The sequence below is a fragment of the Danio rerio genome, chromosome 15 (assembly GCF_049306965.1).
Source record: "Danio rerio strain Tuebingen ecotype United States chromosome 15, GRCz12tu, whole genome shotgun sequence".
NCBI classification, from domain to species: Eukaryota; Metazoa; Chordata; class Actinopteri; order Cypriniformes; family Danionidae; genus Danio; species Danio rerio.
This window is the reverse complement of record NC_133190.1, coordinates 17,667,434-17,688,537: the sequence shown is the minus strand read 5'-3', so window position 1 is coordinate 17,688,537 and position 21,104 is coordinate 17,667,434. Positions and strand designations below refer to the sequence as shown.

The window sequence follows — 21,104 nt, the reverse complement described above, 5'->3', positions numbered from 1 at the left end:
AGCAAGCATGTTTTTAGCAGATTAATTATCATCTGTACAAACAGTTAGTACGTTACCATAGTTAAACTATCCTTAGTGTAACAAGAACGTTATTAATTACCATAGTCTAAAAATAACCGTGTATGTTTGTTTGTTTGTTTTATGTATTACTATAAATGTTATTGTAGATCCTGGTTATAAAACTTAACCATTGGTTCATTATGGTAAAAGTCCAGAAACCATGCCTTTAGCAGAGTGATTAGCACTTTTACAAACCTATTACACTCCAAACACTATGTTTAAACTATGGTTTGAGTAGCAAAACCATGGGTAATGAATGTTTACCATAGTCGAGTTATAATAACCATGTTGTTGTTTTTTTGTTTTGTTTTCTAGTAAATCCATGGCTGATTTTCGTAACATCAAACAACAATAACCATTAGCCAATTCTTCACTTGGGCTGCCTCAAATGTACCCTAAGATGCTGTCTAGTTAAGCAGACGCGTTTAGAGACGCATGTTTTGTCCTGGTTAAGTTTTAAATCTCTTTAAAAGACTGGTGGATTAACGTTAGCGACAATTACACGAACCACAGAAGTCAGTGCAACTCACCTCTTTTCCTGTTGCTTACACATTTGGAGGGTTTCACTTTTTTATTCTTCATTCCTCACATTTAAAGTGTACTAAATCATATTATTAGTTAATCAAAGCTTTGTTGACAGTTACGTTAACAAACATAATACCGCTGAGCAACGCAACGACCAATCAGAGAACAGAACGACTTCTTCGCTTTGTTTTGTAACAGTCAGTCAAAGGATATTCTAGCGCCTCTAAATGAAGGATGAGGAACTACCTGGGTTTAGGTTAACTTAATATCCACCGAATAGGTAACATTTGCTTTTGTAGTTTCTTAAAATTTTATTTATTTTTGTCATCTTTTTTTCAACACTGTATCCAGCTACACACATATTCAACTGTATGAAATAAATAATGGACAATCTCAGGCACTTTTGTTTTTTTAAGGTTTCAAAGTTGGGGAAGGTTTAATGATATTTACCCATCTTCATAGTTTCTTAGACATAGATTTAATTTTGATCATAACAAGTGTATATTCTGTGAGGATCACATTAAAATGACTGCACTTTTTTATGTTTATATAGCAGAACCTTTAGGCCTGATTCATTCGAGTGGTTAAAGATTTCTCACAAGTTGTCCTCCCAATTTTAACAATATTTTCTTTGGTTTATTAGGGAAAGATGTTAATATTCAATTTGTATTAAATAATATTCTAATTTTGGGGAAATTTTATATTCATAAATGCAAGTGGCTTAAAACAAAACCACTATTTTTAGTTTTCCAAAAATAATTTTGGCTATACTCTAAATCTTTAAAGTTGATACAATCAAAATTTGGAAGAAGACTGTTTAGTTTATTGAAAAAACTTTAATTAATAGAATAGGTGTTCTTTCTTTCTGATAGTTGTCATTCAAATTTTGCCTTATTGTAATTGTGTTATAATGCAATAAAATAAATAAATAAATAAATAAATAAATAAATAAATAAAGTTGAGGAAGAATCTATTTTTTCCTAGTCCTGTTACCAAAAATCAAGTTAGATGATTATTTTGAAATTATTTTGTCTTCCACTCACAAATGTGTTTACCTTTAAGAAATAGTTGGTAAAATGTTTAAATAATTTATATTTGTTATTAAAAAATACTTAATATGTCCACAATGTGTATCTAAAAAAATGCAAAGCCATTTTTTTAATTATACAGGTTGACCCAAAGTGCAAGAGTAAAATGTTTTAATCATGTAATTAAGTCAACTATTGTATAAATGATGAACTTAACACAGACTACAAAAAGTCATTTAACCTAATTAAAAATAATAATAATAAATTCAATAACAGAAATAAACACCCAGTAACAGGAATGAATAACCACACACTCTGTGTGTTCAGCTTGCTCTGGTGACAACAGATCGTCTTGATCATGTATATATGCCTAAATGCACTGAGTTGCTGCCATGTGATTGGCTGATTAGAAATTTGCATTAACAAGCAGTTGGACAAGTGTACCTAATAAAGTGGCCAGTGAGTGTATATTTACAATATAGGTAATGGTAACTAAAACCTTAAAGATTCAAGTAAATCATCTTACATTAACAATGTTTTTGCATTATTATATATGCAGCAAATAATGCAACTCACTCCTGCCACTATTACTCAGTCTTGCTATGGCTTATATAAATAACAGGACTGAGGGTACAGGACTGAGTTTTTAGCATATAATTATCAAATTCATGCTAAATAGCCACATGGCACACATGCTAATAGCATGAGGATATGGAGCAAGTTTTGGTGAATTATCAAACATATGCATTTTTAAAATGAATTAATAACATTTAAAAATAACTTAAGTAACAGGAGAGTATATCGAGATTAAACATCTCTCACACAGTTAAGATATCATCAAATATATTGAAAATAAAATGAGAAGACTTTCCTTTGGTTTTTGCAATGAAGATCTGAATGATGCAATATATTTCCTGTTGAAAATATGCCCTATGGAATGTTCCAAGATCAGTCTCACGGCACGATTTATTAAAAAAATATTTTTATTAAATATTATTATATAACAACAATAATAATAATAATAATCAAAATACTACGTCTGGTACCCTGTGTCATTAATAATATTAATCAAAATACTGCGTCTAGTAGGCTACCCTGTGTCTATAATAATTATATTCAAAATACTGCGTCTGATGTGTCATTAATAATATCAAAATACTGCGTCTGATACCCTGTGTCTATAATAATTATATTCAAAATACTGCGTCTGATGTGTCATTAATAATATCAAAATACTGCGTCTGATACCCTGTGTCTATAATAATTTTTTTTTTTTTTAAAGCGTAGCATCGGGTACACTATGGCAAAATAAATCGTGCTAGAGACACGAAAATGATTTCCTATTGAAATACATTGGATGGAAATTAGTGCAGGGTGACACGAAAAAAGAGGGAAATTCGTGCCCATGAACACGAATCAATAGATTAAATTTCGTGACTATTTTAAGAACTGCCGTGAGACTGGGTTGCATCAGAACAAAAAAACGAATGAAGTGAGCAAACAGCCTAAAAAACACAGACGTGACAGGAATATATATTGAATATAAATATATTATATTAATTATTTGATAAATATATAATATTCAATTACATAAAATGATTAAAATGATTAAAAGGACAAATGCTGGACCTTTTGGCAACACTTTTTCAGTTTAGGTCACAATTCACAGTATTAACAAACAATTAAACTAACACTACTAGCTTCACAAACTAACTAGCTGCTTGTTAATAATGAGTAAGGTACAAATTGGGTTTATGTTTAGGTTAGGGTTAGGCATGCCCCCACCCCGTCTACGGGCATGATGTAGTGGAGTAGCAAGTAACATGCTATTAGGTTATGTGGCCGCTAGATGGCGATCTTGGATAATAAGAAGCTTACCACCACTAGTCAGAGTCATTGGTCTTTAATTATATTCATCTGTCTCCCTATAGACCTTTTTCACAGCGGAATTGAACACCGGAAGCGCCCTTCGAAGCAGTGTATCGATATTTCCGGGTTCGCTAGGAGTCGCAGAGACATGACAGCCTCGGGACAGCGGATGACTTTCTCACGGTCAACTTTGCCATAATTTGGACAAGAAGATGTTGTTCGGTGAATGTGTAAAACTGCCTTAATAAAACAGCTTTTAAAAGATGATACCGATTTGCAGAGTTTGTGCAGAAAACGTGTCTTACCGTTTGCAACATCAGGTTCCAGTAAGGTGCACAGCCAACAGCATTAAATCTGCTCATTCAAGCCATTCGTAAGCTAGATTAACCTGGCTATTTAACATCCGGCAGGATGAGTTTAATGTCAGTAGTCCCGTCTGTAAACTGTGCTAACCCCCTCCTTCCTTTTTATTCAGAGTCAGATATAGTGAATGGCGAGGTAAGTTAGCTATACAGGCGAGTTGCTATCGGTTAATACATTACAGGTTGTTTAATGCTCGTGAGGTTTTCTCAAGTCTGGAAACACATTAGCTCCTACTCGTGGATAATATTCATTTTTATTATTTATTTAAAGAACAGCAAATAACATTTTACAATACAAAAATGTACATACCAGGGGGTAATTATAAATAAAATACAAATAATCAAAATGTAATATAACATATGTAATAATGAAATACATTGTAGAGTTCACACATTTTAAAGTGGGTCGAGTTTCTTGTTTAGAGAGTTGATACTGGTATTGTACAAGCATATTTCAGTCATCAATACCTTAAAATCTGGTTTCATATTAGTAAATTTATATTTATGAATGTACAATTTTGTTAACAACATAAGCAAATTAAATAAATAAAACTATTTTCCCTCTAGATTAGGATAATCAAGTAAAGCCCAAATGTACATTTATCCATAATGAAAGAGGTTTTGAACACAAAAGAATCATTATTAATACATTTTGCAACTCACCCCATAAGCTGACTATGTACAATGCCAAAATAAGTGTAAAACTGTCTCCTCATATTCGTTACAAAAATACAATTTACATCAATCCCACTTTTAAATTTTTGCAAACAATGTTTTGCTGGATAAAACCTGTGGATGAGTTTATAGGATATTTCTTTAATTCTATTTCTAACATGATATTTCTGTGGTAACAGCCACACTTTTCTTCAATTCACCCTTTAATAAAGACATATAATAAAATTGAATATAAGGTACAGTAATGATTTCTTTTTGGAAAAGAGTATGAATAGCTCTATCATTACTCTTGGTATTTAGTAAAACAAAATTTGCCGACATAAGATTTAGTAATATCAAAAGATGATGCATCAGAAGGATGGTCTTATTAATACCTCTAAATAACATAAATGAATAACATGTCTCTGCAGGAATTGAACCAATAACAGTTGAAAACTTGCTGGGTTTTGTAATATTTTGATTTTGTAATAAAGGACTTCATTGTAAGAAAAGTTTACCATCTTTATTATATAACTGACTAAACAAATAATTTTACTGTCAAACCAATTAAAAAAAAAAGAGATTTGCATTTGTATGAACTGTCTATTATTCCAAAATAACAACAATGTAGGGATAAATCATGCTTATAGATTAATGACCATGATGAGCACTTGTTTGTGGAAGGCAGATAGTTTAACTGGAGTTTTGTCTATATTATAATTACTCATCAAAATAAACCATAGACCACCAGTCTTTAATGAAACATGATAATCTCCGCTTTGAAGTGCATACAGCATACGAGCGTACTCCCCCATATAACTTGAAACGGCATTCAACCCCCTTTAATATTAGGCTCGTTTGAGGTGCGCCTCGCCTTGACTGCATTGTAAACGAGAGCAGGCGTGCGCAGTAAGAGGAGGGCTCAAAAATTACATCAGAAGTCGGACACCTGCAGAATCTCGGTGTTTAGCCACCTGGAAACGTCACCAGTGGCGGAGATCTCGTTCGCGTTTTTTATCGCAGACGAATGACCTCATGAAAAAATACTATGGTGATTTATAGTAAATATTATTGCATTTTGAACATGTTTTTTCAGTATTGGGTTGTGTTTATAGTTGTTGTGATACTAGAGCAACTATAAAATTTAAATAGGCTATTTTATAACATGGTTCAAAAGCACTACAGTATACATTACTATAGTATTTTTTAATATGGGAGTGGATGCAATAGAAATATCAGTTTTTACAAAAAAAAAAATGGTTCAGAATTACAGAAGATGAACAACATTAACTAAAAGGGTGTATTAAAAATATAATTCTGTATATTCAACAAACGTTAAAAGAATAACAAAATAAACAGCTTATACAGCAAGAAAACTTTCAAGAAACCTATTTTGGCTACATTATAAATGAAGTAGCCATAGCAAGATGCTTTTGAGTGACGGGTCATGACAAATGTTTGTTTGACAAAGAAATTCTTAAGGGGTTAATTATATTGACAAGCTTATTAGGTCTATATAAACTGCTTTTACTCCAGTCAGACTAAAATAAACAGCCCAAGACTTTCTCCAGAATAAAAACTATTAGACTGTAGGAAAAACTGTGAAAATATTCTTGGTCTATTAAACATTACTTTTGACTTCACATACATATACATATACATATGTGTGTGTGTCTTGTTTACTACACCCTTTTCACTTCTCATATGAAACCACACAAAGATGAGGCATAATGACAAAACAGTATGATTACCTTTGTATGTCTGAATATATGTATATATTAGATTGACTTTCATTGAATAACGCTGCATAAAAATTACAATACAAAATTCACACAAACATACAAAAAGTGAAAATGACAACAAACAGGACTTAAAACTGAGAGAGAAATAAAATACAGCACACACACATCCTAATGATTTATTAATAACATTTAGTTATATTACACGGGTCACGTTATGTTTTACAAAGATGTGTTTTGTTTTTGTTTGCGTGTAAATCTAAATAAATAACCATATGTAACACTCTTTATGACTTTTTTTTAATTATCAACGAAAATACAAAAAAAAGGTATTCAACAAATCCAGGTATAAACCTTAGTAAAACAAGATAATAAAGTGTAATGTGTCAGTCTCATCCAATCAGCATTAAGCTGTGTCGTCAGCCAGTCGTTTCCCATCATGCTTTTGGTAACGCAGTCTTTTGAGAGCAACTGCGGCCGACTGCTCTATCCGAGGTACCCGCCTCGCGATCGCGAGAGTTTTTTATGGAAGGCCGTTGGGGCCAAAACGTCTGCAACAAACGTGTTAACGCGTAATTGCGTGTTAACACGTAATTTACGCGTTAACACGTAATTTACGCGTTAACACGTTGGTACGTGTTAACACGTCATTTACGTGTTAACACGCAATTTACGTGTTAACACGTTTTTTTTTAACTAGTCTCATTTTTTAAAGTGCTATCATTTATTCATTCTCCAAACTGCTTTTTAAAAAATGTATAATGTCATGTATTGTATTATGAAAGGCCAGACATCTTCTGTAATGTTATGTTTGATGGTATAATAATGTATAATAATAATAATGTTTGTTATTTAGCTGCTGAGATTACTTTGAAAAATGAGTCCAGAGAAATCAGAATGAGATTTATTTGACAAGGGTGTGCAAACACACAAGAAATGTTTTTTTTCTTCTCAGGAGTACAGATACATAAATACAAATCAACACAAGAAAACAGAATGACATAAGTGGATAAAGTAAATACAACATTTTGGTAACAAAATCATAAACAGTAAGGGTTGTGTATATTTATGACTATAAAAACAGGCAGCAACTGATCTAATAATGAAGATCTATAGAGATAAAGATGTGTAGAAAGGTCAGGCAGGTGCACAGAAATAATCCTCTGTGCTGACAGTCCGCTGCAGTCTTATGTCTGATTTGGTGGCCGATCCAAACCAGACAGTAATTGAATTTTTGTCAGAGGAAATGGCTGCAGATTCTACATTCTCATTCTCATACTCTACTGTATACAACATGTCATAAATTACTAAGCACAAATTATTAAATGCAGAGTAACCTATCTTGCTGAGGTTTATGTCTGCAAATAATTTACATATTGTATGACTAACATTTTATAGCAATCCTGTTTTCTTTATAATATATATTTATGCATGTAATATATATTTGTTTGCAGAACTTTGCACTAGATATTTTTGTCTCTGTACTGGAAGCTCCAATCACCAAGACAAAACACTCCTTTGTGTAAACGATTGAGGTAAAAAAAAAAAAAAGCCAAAACTATGATTTACTAAATCAAAAGTACAAGATAAAGTCAAAATAATGATTCTCTAAACATCTAAATGTGTAACAATTCTCTAAATATTTTGTATAATAAAACCTGATATAGTTAAAATGTTTTACATAATTGAACATTCATGTACATATTTGTGATTATAATGGACACACACACACACACACACACACACAAACACACACACACACACAAACCTTTACCTTTGAACTTGTGGGGGAAACCAGAGCACCCAGAGGAAACACAAGCCAACACAGGGAGCAGGAATGGGCAAAAATACACTGAACCACATTTTAAAATAAAATCCCAAATCCATCAATTTTACATGTATCAATATAAACTACAAAATACAGCAGCCACAAATGTATCAAAGTAAAGTTCTATATATCTTTTATTTTAAAATACACATAATACTTTTACAAGCGAGCAGGAAATTTCGTCACGAAATAGGCATGTTTGGTCACCGTTCACCGTTACACTGACTACATTAAGTAAACAATGTTTGACAGCAACAGGGCTTGAGCAAGTTTAAATCAGCTTACCGGTCAACGCATTTACCTCTACATGAGGCATTTATAAACTCGTGTTTCTCTTTCATTAAAAAAAAAAATTGTACAAAATACATACAGAAAGTCCTGTCTTGAAAATGATCTCTTTAAAAAAGAAAAAAACATGTATTGCAGATAATGAGTTAGACTAGATCTCATCATTGTGTTTTCATCCATTGAGTGGCCAGTAAGATTTACATAATCTCTTAACAGTCTTATATTTTAAAAGGGTGTTATATAAAGAGGTTATTAAAATTGTTTACTTTAAGTCTAGTTTTGTTTAAAAGGTGTAACAAAGAATTTGTAAAAATATATATACACAATATATTTGTAAAATAATATGGAATTAGAACTTAAATCTCAAAGTACACAAAATACTATATAGCAATGAAAACGCAATAATGGTACAATAAAGGTTATTTGGCTTTAAGGCTTGATCCAACTACAAAAACACTAGTGACCAATATCACAACCACAAGTGAACAATAAAATTATAAGAAATATAAAATTAATTAATTTACTGCTACTGTTCCTGTTCCTGTTCCTGTTCCTATTCCTATTCCTATTCCTATTCCTATTCCTATTCCTATTCCTATTCCTATTCCTATTCCTATTCCAAGCTGGGGAGAAGTGTTCCTCAGCTCTCTAGCTTCAGAGGGCTGTATTTAAAGCCAAAACACTCTGATTCAGGCAGATTCATAATGATTAGCAGCTGGGAGCTAATTAACCTGAGAGCTGGTGAGAGACCAGGGTGGAAAAGCAGGGTGGAGCACAACACAATATGCAGGGCCTACACATAAAATTGTGTTTTAGCGGTAACAAATGCAAAACATAAAACATGACATCTGTAAAAACATGACATCTGTAAAAATGGACTTATCTGTTTTTGCGAAGTCTGGAGTCTAGAGTTTTTGACCAGTCTGTATAGGCTGGAGTATTATTAAATATGTGTCTCATATACTGTATTGTGCCACTTTGCTATCTTTAGACTGACATCTTTCCTCTTCATTAACTATATAAGTGCACCTGCAGATCAAAATTCTGACATTTGAAAGAACCAATGAAGTATAGGTGTCACCACTGTAGGACGTATTTTTATGTGGTGTGTCTTATTGTCTTGGCATCTACATCAGCAATCCATCCATTTGTGCAGTTTACTCATTTTCTGAAGATTTTTTCAGTTCTTCTTTAACTTAAAGTCTTCGTTTACCCCCTTGGTGAACTCCAGTACTCCGTCTTTAGGTGTTTTTTTTTCCATTATATTTTTTCATGGTATTGTGCAGTATACCATTTTCAATGATTGTTGCCTTGCTCTCAAATATACCCCTGTCATTTGTCTGTTATTTTCTTTATATGAGCATAATTTCCATCAATACTTCAAGCATTGATGACCTTCTTAATACATTTTCTGTTCTGATCTCAAGTCTGGGCAAACAACTGAGAAAACATCAATCAGAGGCTGCATTTTATGTCATTATGTAGACTTTCAAAGTATTTTACAGTATTTAAAAAATAAAAAATACAAGACACTAAAGTATTTTGATACAAAATATAAAACCATTTTCATAAAGCATGCAAACTTCACACAGAAACACCAACTGACCCAGCCGAGGTTCAAACCAGTAATCTTCCTGCTGTGAGGCGACAGTACTACCCACTGCGCCACCGTGTTGCCCAATTTTTCAAAATTTAAAAAAATAACATATATATATATATATATATATATATATATATATATATATATATATATATATATATATATATATATATATATATATAATTTAAATATGAACTTGTATTTCATATACTTTGCAGATATTCACATTTTATCACATTTTATATGGCTTGATAGCAAATCATATTTACAGTTATTTGAATACATCATGCACAAAGTATTTATATTTCCATTATTCTGTGTGATATATGTGTACTATAAGATGTGGCCATGTGTATTATTGGTGATTTTAGGCCTCTAAATACTTTAATGTATCACCACACTGGAGTGAAAATCCTTTTAATAGCGTTCTAGTCATGCCAATTGCTTTCATATAAGATCCAACTAAATGTGACACTGCATAATTAAAAAAATAAAAAAGAATTAAAGAAATATGTCTTTATAAGAGTTATCATTATCTGAAAATGAATATATATATATATATATATATATATATATATATATATATATATAAAATTAAATGATATATTTATAAATTTATTTATATGATATTTATTTGTAATTATATACTGTTTTATATTATATAATTGATTTGGTAATACTTTACAATAACAGTACTTTAATAATGATGTATTAATATGCAAACTAAACATTAGTTTATTATAAATTCATAATTCATGATGGCGACGTGGTGGCACAGTAGTGCTGTTGAATCACAGCAAGAAGGTCGCTGGTTTGAGCCTCGGCTGGGTCAGTTGGTATTTCTGTGTGGAGTTCTGTGTGCATGTTCTCCCTGGGTTCGCTTGGGTTTCCTCCGGGTGCTCCGGTTTCCCCCACAGTCCAAACACATGCGATACAGTTAAATTAGGCTAAATTGTTCGTAGTGTATGAGTGTCAATGAGTGTGAATGGATGTTTCCCAGAGATGGATTGCAGCTGGAAGGGCATCTGCTGCATAGAACATATGCTAGATAAGTTGGCGGTTCATTTTACTGTGGCAAACATAGATTAATAAAGGGAGTTAGCCGAATAGAAAACGAATGAATGATTTTATGATAAGCTAATGCATGCCGTAATCATGAACTAACGTAAACTACAACATGAGTCACATGAGTTCATGTGTGAATAACAGCTACCTTAATTACTTGTTAGTACATGCTGTTAATTAATGTATTAATTCACATTTAAGTTTAAGCTAGAAGTAATTAACGTGAACTCATAAGTTGTTAATGTATAATTATATCATGACTTGGAGGGGCACATTACTGTTAACTCATCCTTAACTACTCATGAATTCCTGTTCATGTTGATGCTGCCAGAACACTTTTCTATTGTTATTCAGTGTAACATACTAGATGGACGTGCATAAGGAGTTCATGAGTAGTTAAGAATGGATTAATGATGATGTGACCCTCCAAGTAAAGTCACAATATAATTATACATTAAGATAGCATGAGTTCATGATGGTTAAATTAACGTTAGGCATAAACATGTACTAACAATTAAGGTAGCCGTTATTCACACATGAACTCGTGACTCATGCTGTAATTAAAGTTAATTCATGATTGGCATGCATTAACTCATCATTAGTTAATAATAAAGTAATGTTTAGTTTACATATTAATACATCATTATTCATGCTGTTATTGTAAAGTGTTACCCATGATGAACGACATTAAACAGCAGCAAAACTCTGTTGCTTTGTATTTTGCTGCTTTCGGTTTGTATTTCTTAACGCACTTCCGCGTTCGTTACTCTCTCGTCATGATCTTGGATGATGAGGTAAGGTCACTGTAAGCTCAGCGTAGTGCTTCGGTCACTGCATCATGAATAATTCAAGTAAAACGTAGCTGTGGTGTCACGATGATTGTGTCTGTCGTAGCAGCTTGTAATCCTTCTCGTGAATATTAATGTGGTGATGCGCTCAATCGTTTCGTTACACAATGGCTACGTTGAGCCTACGTCATCTGCTCCACTTCCTTTAAAGAAGCTCAACATATTTGGCAGCGAGAAATAAACTTACAAACCGTCCTTTTTAATACGAGCTCTGTTAAACCGTCATGAAATGTCCGCTATCCATACTGTTCTCTCATCATAACTTTTTAGCTCTGAAAAAACGATTTCTTGTCAAAATAAAAGTCCCCCATAAACAATAGAAATAAAGTGATCCTTCAGCATAAAGAAATGTAAGATAACGCTTATTTACGTCTGTTACAGTGTTAATTAATACGTTAGTTAAATTAAAATTAGTGCTTACAAGAACCATTAATGAACCAATATTACATTATAATGCTGGAGTTCAGACTATAATAAGGTTTATAATTACACTAACAAATGCTTTGTTAATGGTAAATCATATTAATAAATGGTTAACAAACATGAAAAACATGTAAGTTGAAGCTGGGAATTCCACATACTCTAAAACCTGCATGTTATTCATGCTTGTTCACTAAAAAGACATCTATTTCAGACAGATTCCTCTGGCATCCACAGTTCCTCCTGATGGATGTGGTTCTTATTCTTCTTTTTCATTTGGTGGTTTACTCTGGATACCGTGGGTCTTGATCATCTCAAACAAACACGTTCTGTCATGGTCACAGATGCGCCAGCAAGACGCGCATAGTCCATAAACAAACCTTTTATAAAATACATAATTTATCCAGGCCTTTTATATATTTATATTTTATATAAAAACTATAAATATACATTTTAATGAAATTTTAAGAACATTATGTGCAAAAAAAAAAAAATCTATAGGGTAGGTTACAGGCTAAAAAAATGCACCTCGTCAGCGGAACATCACTCTGGTCAACGTACGCCCTTCTGTTTAATGCTTCATAAAGAAAGATGACAGACACAATCTCAATAAACACTTGATGCTTGCTGTCAACTAGGCTAGGTAATTAAGGGCATTTGTTATAACATTTATAGGATCTGTTGTTGTCAAATAAGTTTCCTTATAATATTTTTGTTGAAAATCTGTTGTAACCCATGTTTCTGGCTGTTTACAAACCAGTCTCTCCAACGTGGGTATCATAATTAAACGCGGGTTACCAGGGTGATAATTCATTTCTTTGTCTTTAATTTGGAGCATCAACATAACATTCACAAACAGCATTACTACAGCATTGCATCTGCCGAACTTTTCTCCACTTCCTTCTTTTCCCTCTCTCCTACTTTCCGGTGCACCTCCCTTAAAGGAGCCAGAGTACATCAATAACTTTCACAACTAACAGCTATTAAACTTTGCACCAGACATTTTTTAAAGTAAATAAAAAATCTTTCTAAGTTGATTCAATACCATTTTTACATTAAAGTATTAATTATTCATTCATTTTCTTGTCGGCTTAGTCCCTTTATTAATCCGGGGTCGCCACAGCAGAATGAACCGCCAACTTATCCAGCAAGTTTTTATGCAGCAGATGCCCTTCCAGCCACAACCCATCTTTGGGAAACATCCATACACACATTCACATACACACTCATACACTACGGACAATTTAGCCTACCCAATTCACCTGTACCGCATGTGTTTGGAGTGTGGGGGAAACCAGAGCACCCGGAGGAAACCCATGCGAAGGCAGGGAGAACATGCAAACTCCACACAGAAACACCAACTGAGCTGAGGTTCGAACCAGCAACCTTGCTGTGAGGCGACAACACTACCTACTGCCCCACTGCCTCGCCCAGTCTTAATTAACAAATTATCAATTAAAATAATGAGTAAAATATAAGGTTACACTGTAGTGTGCCTCATCACCAGTAAAATAACCAGCCTTTGTATTTAATGTATATATTTTCTTCCAATTTATCGCATCCAAACTAAATTGTGGCCAGTTTTACTTATTATACTGTGCTTTGACTGGCTATGTAGTTCAAAAGCAAAATTGTTAGCTATAGTATTGAAAAAATATAATTCACAATGCAAAACCCTGGCCCTGCAGTTATCTCTCTCTGAAAAAAAAAATCTTATAGCCTATAGCCAACTCGTTTCAGTTTAGGCTATGGGACTAAATTTTTTTTATACTTACACTATTTTATAAAAAACTATCATTTAATCTTATTATAAATTAGCTTATATATATTTATTTATTTATTTGTTAAGTGACATGATTCTCCCCAGCTGTTCTTTTTAGGCTTACAGGACCTTGTCACAACAATGAACAGAATAACAACAACCTGCTAATAATAATAATAATAATAATAAATTATTATTATTATTATTATTATGGTAATATTTGATTACCTGCCACTATAAGCAAAACCTTAAAATAGGTGTCATTATGTCCCGGTTTGCATATCTCTTACTGGCTTTTATAAAATTAAGTAAATACACGAGATGAGCCGCAATTCTGTTTCCCTCTAACATACAAACTTTTATTTTATATATGAAAGACAATTGCAGCACACCTTGAGTGCATGCATTTGTTTTTGTTTTTTTTATAACTGCCAGAAACCATTTTGAGGTTGTGCCTATAGGCAGTTGGTCAAATAATAACAATAAGGCTATTAATAAAGCCAGTTATTCTGTTCATGGCTGTGACAACATCCTGAAAGCCTAAAAAGAAAAGCTGGTGGGAATTGTGTTGGTTTTAACAAATGAATAAATTAATAAGCTAATTTATAATATGCTTAAACCATCTTTTTTTTTATTAGCCACACTTTATTCTGTGTGTGTGGTTGCTATGACCCAGATGTGTAGCCAATGAAACAAAATGCTTAAACATTAAAATGTAAGGTTTAGAAAATTAAAGTATAGAAAATAAAATTCCCAGGGAGAGACAGTACTGTAACTGCAGACCAGGGTTTTGTTGCATTGTGAATTATATTTTTCCACACTATAGGCTATGCAGTGCAACAACTAACAATTTTTCTTTTGAAATAAATAGCCAGTCAAAGCATGGCACATTCCAGTATTATGATATTAGCTTATAATAATAATTGTCAGGAATCCTTCTGGACAATCAGATTCATTCACTGCACCTGCACAGCCCCAATCACCAGACTTATCACCAATCACCTTCTCCTGTTGCTCATCATCGCTCACACTACATAAGCCTGTAAGCCTGGAACAATCACTCATTTATGGTCTGATTTATTTGTTATTACACAGACTCATTTCTCTACAGTGTGACAGCATTTACCTGATAATGTAGCCTGCCTGCCTGCCTGCCTGCTCACCAGTTTGTTATCCTGTCTGTTATCTTGTCCTGTGAATCCTGTACGGTGTTTACCTCCACTGGCATCATCTTGTTTCAGTTACAACCCGAAGTTAAGTTCTGTTTGTTTGTTTTCTTTTTGTTGGTATTGATGTTATTTCTTTTCTGAACAACCTCAAAATTGTTTAAAGTATCATTAAATATCCATTCTCTGTTAATCTGCCTTTGTCTTCTCTCTGATCCATAATAATAGTAGTAATAATAATAATAGTAGTAGTAGTAGTAGTAGTAGTAGTAGTAGTAGTAGTAGTGTTTATTATAGTTATTTATAATAATATTAGACATTTGTTTGGACGTGCTCTTTTCAAGCAGCATTTTTTTTTTAATTCTGCAGGCTGTTCGCTCTGGCAGTTGGTCAAATATTTGTTAGCTAGCCTATCATTAAAAAGCAGAGTTATTCTGCAATCAGGTTATGTGCTCCATCAGGCACAATCTTAATAGTATCTTGTCGTGTGCTATGCCACAGTTTTCTTTGTCTTGTAGTGTGCGCACGTTTAAGGTTTGTGTGCACTGTAACCAGATTTCATTATCGGTTGGGATTTTAAAACTCCTGCAGCAAGTTAGGAGAAAATGAAAGCACATTAGAATGAGGAAAAATCAGATGCTTATGACAATCTTTAACATCACAAATTAAAAATGTAGCAAACAAATGACAGGGGTTTGTGACCCAATTACAGTGGAGCATTAAAGAAACCCTTATTTCCCACAGAACAAAAGAAATCATCTATTCATGGGCAGGAACAAAAACATACACTTGTATCTTTCTTGTATCTTCATATTATGTGCAATATTTACATTTCTAGAGAAGCCCGTTTTAAACTGTTTTGATTATTACTGACATTTATCATTCATTGCGCTGGTCACTTTAAATGAGCCAGGGCAGGCTTTACGAGCTCTTTGCAGCACTGACCTTGTTCCCAGATCACTTCGGAAGAACGAACTTGGTTGGATGAATGATAGAAGAAACTCATTGTGAGAAAGAAGATGCTCTGTGCATGCCTAACCACAATTTTTTTTTTTTTTTTGAGAGTCGCCAAATTGTGCCAGCCTGTTAAGATGAAAAATTGCTTACAGCACCTTTAATATTTTAAAGAAAGTATTGAAGTTTGCATAAGTAACAATTGATCGACCCATATCACTTATATAAACTTTAAGAAATAAGACTTATGATTCCAGAATATTTTTTGTTTTATTGGATACTGTGGCATAATACTGTGAAAATGTCCTTGGTTAGTTAAAGATAATGTGGGAAATATTATTTTAAATTCACTTCACATGGAATTGACCTAAACTGCATGTGTTACCCACTACATTGCAAAGTTACTTGACAAAATTACCATGGACCATTTGAGTTTAAGTTCTTGCATGCAGTTTTCATAAACAAGCTAATGAATGAAAAAAATGACATTAAGTTAAAGATTCAATAACTCTTTTAAAAAGAAAAAAAAGGTTGATTAGATTAATCATCTTTAGAGAATTAAGTTACACATTTAGATGGTGATTTGTCGCCATCTATTGTCGTTATGTCATTTCTACAGATTTTAGTCATATTTTGAGTTAATAAATCATTATTTCGACTTTTTGTCTTATAATTTTGATTTAGTATATCATAAATTGGGCTGTTCTTACCAGGCAGAAAAGAGCTTACAGTTTTATCAAAACTTGTCAATTATTTATTGTCAATTGTTTGTACACAATAGTGTTTTGTCTTGGTGATTTGGAGCTTCCAGTACAGAGACCAAAAGTATATAGTGTAAAGTTTTGCAAACAATAAATTTATAAAAAGTTCAAAAAAAAAAAAACTCTTAAGTGCCATCTAGAAAGAAGACTGCAGTGGACTGTCAGGACAGCGGAGAGGATTATTGCTTTGCACCTGCCCAACCTCCAGATCTCTACACATCTTTCTCTATAGATCTTTTTTTATTAGATTAGTTGCTACTTGTTTTTAGTCATACATATACACAACCCTTACTGTATATGATTTTGTAACCAATGTTTTATTATTTACTTTATCCACTTATGTCATTCTGTGTTCTTGTGTTCATTTGTATATACTGTATGTTTGTGTTCCTGAAAAAAGTGTGTTTGCACACACTTGTCAAATTAATCTCATTCTGATTTCTCTGCACACATATTTCAAAGAAATCACAGCAGCTGAATAACAAACATTATTATTTTACATTATTATGCCATCAAACATAACATTACAGAATATGTCTGGCCTTTTATAATGCTAAATATCTGCTACAGATCATTGACTGCAAAGCATTTATTGTGATTTAAGTTAAATTACTTTATACGTTATAATAAGTAGGTTAATTGGAAAAATGAGTAAATGATAGCACTTTAAAAATGAGACTAGTTAAAAAAAAACGTGTTAACACGTAAATTACGTGTTAACACGCAATTACGCGTTAACACGTTTGTTGCAGACGTTTTGGCCCCAACGGCCTTCCATAGTTTTTTGGCGCACGTCAGCGTGACATCAGAGCGAGGCGAAGGCAAGGCGGACACATTCCTAACCGGCATGCATCTTGCGGTGATCACCGGTGATCGATTCTGCGCAGATTTTGACCAAGTCAAACGAGCCTATTGTCATCCATGATTTTCCCTGTCCTTCGTCTTTCGGGAGATCGTGGTCATTAAAGTAAGAGTGTCGTTTTTGAGTTGGAGCAGCTGGGAACGCAGCAATCACAACGATGAGATGACCCTGCCATTCTTTCTTGCTCCGTCGCATTGAAACCGGATGTTGTGGTACACTGCTTCGCTTACCGGAACCAGGAAGTGTGAAAAAGGCCTATTCTACTGCATCCCAGAATAACACACAGCACCAAAAAATGTACAAAAAAATATATTCAGTATATTTAATATGTTTTTGTCCTCAACTCGCCGTCACGCCTGACGGAGATTCCCTAGCCTGTTTGGCCAATCAGAGGGGTGCTTTCCTCAGCACTCACCATGACAACGCGACTCCCAGCAGTGACGTCGCCATGTAAACATTAGGCTCGTTTGACTTGGCCAAAATCTGCGCAGAATCGATCAACGGTGATCATCGCAAGGTGCATGCCGGTTAGAAATGTGTCCGCCTTGCCTTCGCCTCGCTCTGATGTCACGCTGACGTGCGCCAAAAAACTCTCGCGATCGCGAGGCGGGTACCTCGGATGGAGCAGTCGGCCGCAGTTGCTCTCAAAAGACTGCGTTACCAAAAGCATGATGGGAAACGACTGGCTGACGACACAGCTTAATGCTGATTGAATGAGACTGACACATTACACTTTTTCTTGTTTACTAAGGTTTATACCTGGATTTGTTGAATACCTTTTTTTTTTTTGTATTTTCGTTGATAATTAAAAAAAAGTCAGAAAGAGCATTACATATGGTTATTTATTTAGATTTACACACAAACAAAAACAAAACACATCTTTGTAAAACATAACGTGACCTATCCAATATAACTAAATGTTACTAATAAATCATTAGGATGTGTGTGTGCTGTATTTTATTTCTCTTTCAGTTTTAAGTCCTGTTTGTTGTCATTTTCACTTTTTGTATGTTTGTGTGAATTTTGTATTGTAATTTTTATGCAGCATTATTCCATTAAAGTCAATCCAATATATACATATATTCAGACATACAAAGGTAATCATACTGTTTTGTCATTATGCCTCATCTTTGTGTGGTTTCATATGAGAAGTGAAAAGGGTGTAGTAAACAAGACACACACACATATGTATGTATGTATATATATATATATATATATATATATATATATATATATATATATATATATATATATATATATATATATATATATATATATGTATGTAGGCTATGTGAAGTCAAAAGTAATGTTTAATAGACCAAGAATATTTTCACAGTTTTTCCTACAGTCTAATAGTTTTTATTCTGGAGAAAGTCTTGGGCTGTTTATTTTAGTCTGGCTGGAGTAATATCAGTTTATATAGACCTAATAAGCTTGTCAATATAATTAACCCCCTAAGAATTTATTTGTCAAACAAACATTTGTCATGACCCGTCACTCAAAAGCATCTTGCTATGGCTACTTCTATTATAATATAGCCAAATTAGGTTTCTTGAAAGTTTTCTTGCTGTATAAGCTGTTTATTTTGTTATTCTTTTAACGTTTGTTGAATATACAGAATTACATTTTAAATACACCCTTTTACTTAATGAGCTGTTCATCTTCTGTAATTCTGAACCATTTTCTTTTTTTTTTTGTAAAAACTGTGATATTTCTATTGCATCTACTCCCATATTAAAAATACTATAGTAATGTATACTGTAGTGCTTTTGAACCATGTTATAAAATAGCCTATTTAAGTTTTATAGTTGCTCTGGTATCACAACAACTATAAACACAACCCAATACTGTAAAAACATGTTCAAAATGCTATAATATTTACTATAAATCACCATAGTATTTTTTCATGAGGTCATTCGTCTGCGATAAAAAACGCGAACGAGATCTCCGCCACTGGTGACGTTTCCAGGTGGCTAAACAGCGAGATTCAGCAGGTGTCCGACTTCTGATGTAATTTTTGAGCCCTCCTCTTATTGCGCACGCCTGCTCTCGTTTACAATGCAGTCAAGGCGAGGCGCACCTCAAACGAGCCTATTTGCATATGCATTCCTATAAAGCTCGGCGGTTCTCGCTCGGTGCTGTCAGTTCTCTCGGTGTCGCTCTTTGTACTTGACCAAGGTAAGTTCAAAATAAACTTGTCTTTCTCAACACCTGTCTCGTGTTTTATTTGTCATGTACAGCAATACACTGTCATACAGGTCTGTTGAATGCATTTGTACGCAACGTGGTTTGACAATAAAGTAGTCTAACAATATTTTACAGTCTATGGTCTCGACCCTTTTACAGACGCTTTTCATTAACCAAACAAACATCACATATTTCTAAAAAAAAAAAAAAAAAAAAAAAAACTGCGATAATAGGCGTAAACCAGGTTTAAAATATTGCGTTATTATACAGCGTCTGCTATCCTATGGAACAAATGAAATAAAATAAAAATGAATAAAAATACTGCGTCTGGTACCCTGTGTCAATAACAACAACAACAATAATAATATTAATCAAAATACTGCGTCTGGTACTGTGGCTATAATAATATTTAATAAAAATAAATTTTACAAAGCGTAGCATCGGGTACACTATGGCAAAATAAATCGTGCTATAGAGACACGAAAATGATTTCCTTTTGAAATACATTGGTTGGAAATTCGTGCAGGGTGACACGAAAAAAGAGGGAAATTTGTGCCCATGAACACGAATCAATTGATTAAATTTCGTGACTATTTCACGAACTGCCGTGAGACTGGGTTGGAATAATCAGAGGGGTAAATGAGTTAGTGTAACAGACAGTAATGAGTGAAAACCTGGGGACCGAATTAAAATGTGTATTTTATCAAAACATTATGATTTTTTTTCCTTTTAAAAACAGAAAGTCATTGATTGGATATAAAACTGCATGTAAATGCAATAAAAAATAATAATAATAATAAAATGAATTTAGAAAGGATTGTAAACAATACATTCTAGCAAATTATAGAAGCAAGGAGTGGGGACATGCAACGACTGCTATTTTTAGTGTTCTACATAGTTTTTAAAACTGATTTTAATTATATATTCAAAATTTTGCAGTTTGTTAAATGTGATGAACTTTGATTATAACTCAAATGTATTTTAAAGTTCATTTTCATGCATTTTTATACATTTAATATTTTGAGGACAGAAATGGTAACCATTCAGTGGATTGTCCCCGATACATTTATTATAAATAAATAACTTAAAGGTAATATCTTTACATCAAAGGTGATTTTGCATTTAA

General features: G+C 33.2%; 1 protein-coding gene across 3 annotated transcripts in view; it reads right to left on the bottom strand.

Moving 5' to 3' along the window:
- Window positions 1-21,104, bottom strand: part of c2cd3 (C2 domain containing 3 centriole elongation regulator) — a 453,012-nt gene that overhangs the window by 56,967 nt on the left and 374,941 nt on the right. For 2 of the 3 annotated variants that reach the window (XM_073923465.1, XM_073923466.1), the window contains exon 1: window positions 591-754. The exons of the other annotated variant lie outside the window; for it this stretch is intronic. In XM_073923465.1, coding sequence (XP_073779566.1) covers window positions 591-642 — 52 coding nt within the window. In that variant the 5' untranslated portion in view covers window positions 643-754. Of the gene's footprint in view, window positions 1-590; window positions 755-21,104 lie in introns of those variants that run through there. 3 annotated transcript variants of the gene reach the window in all.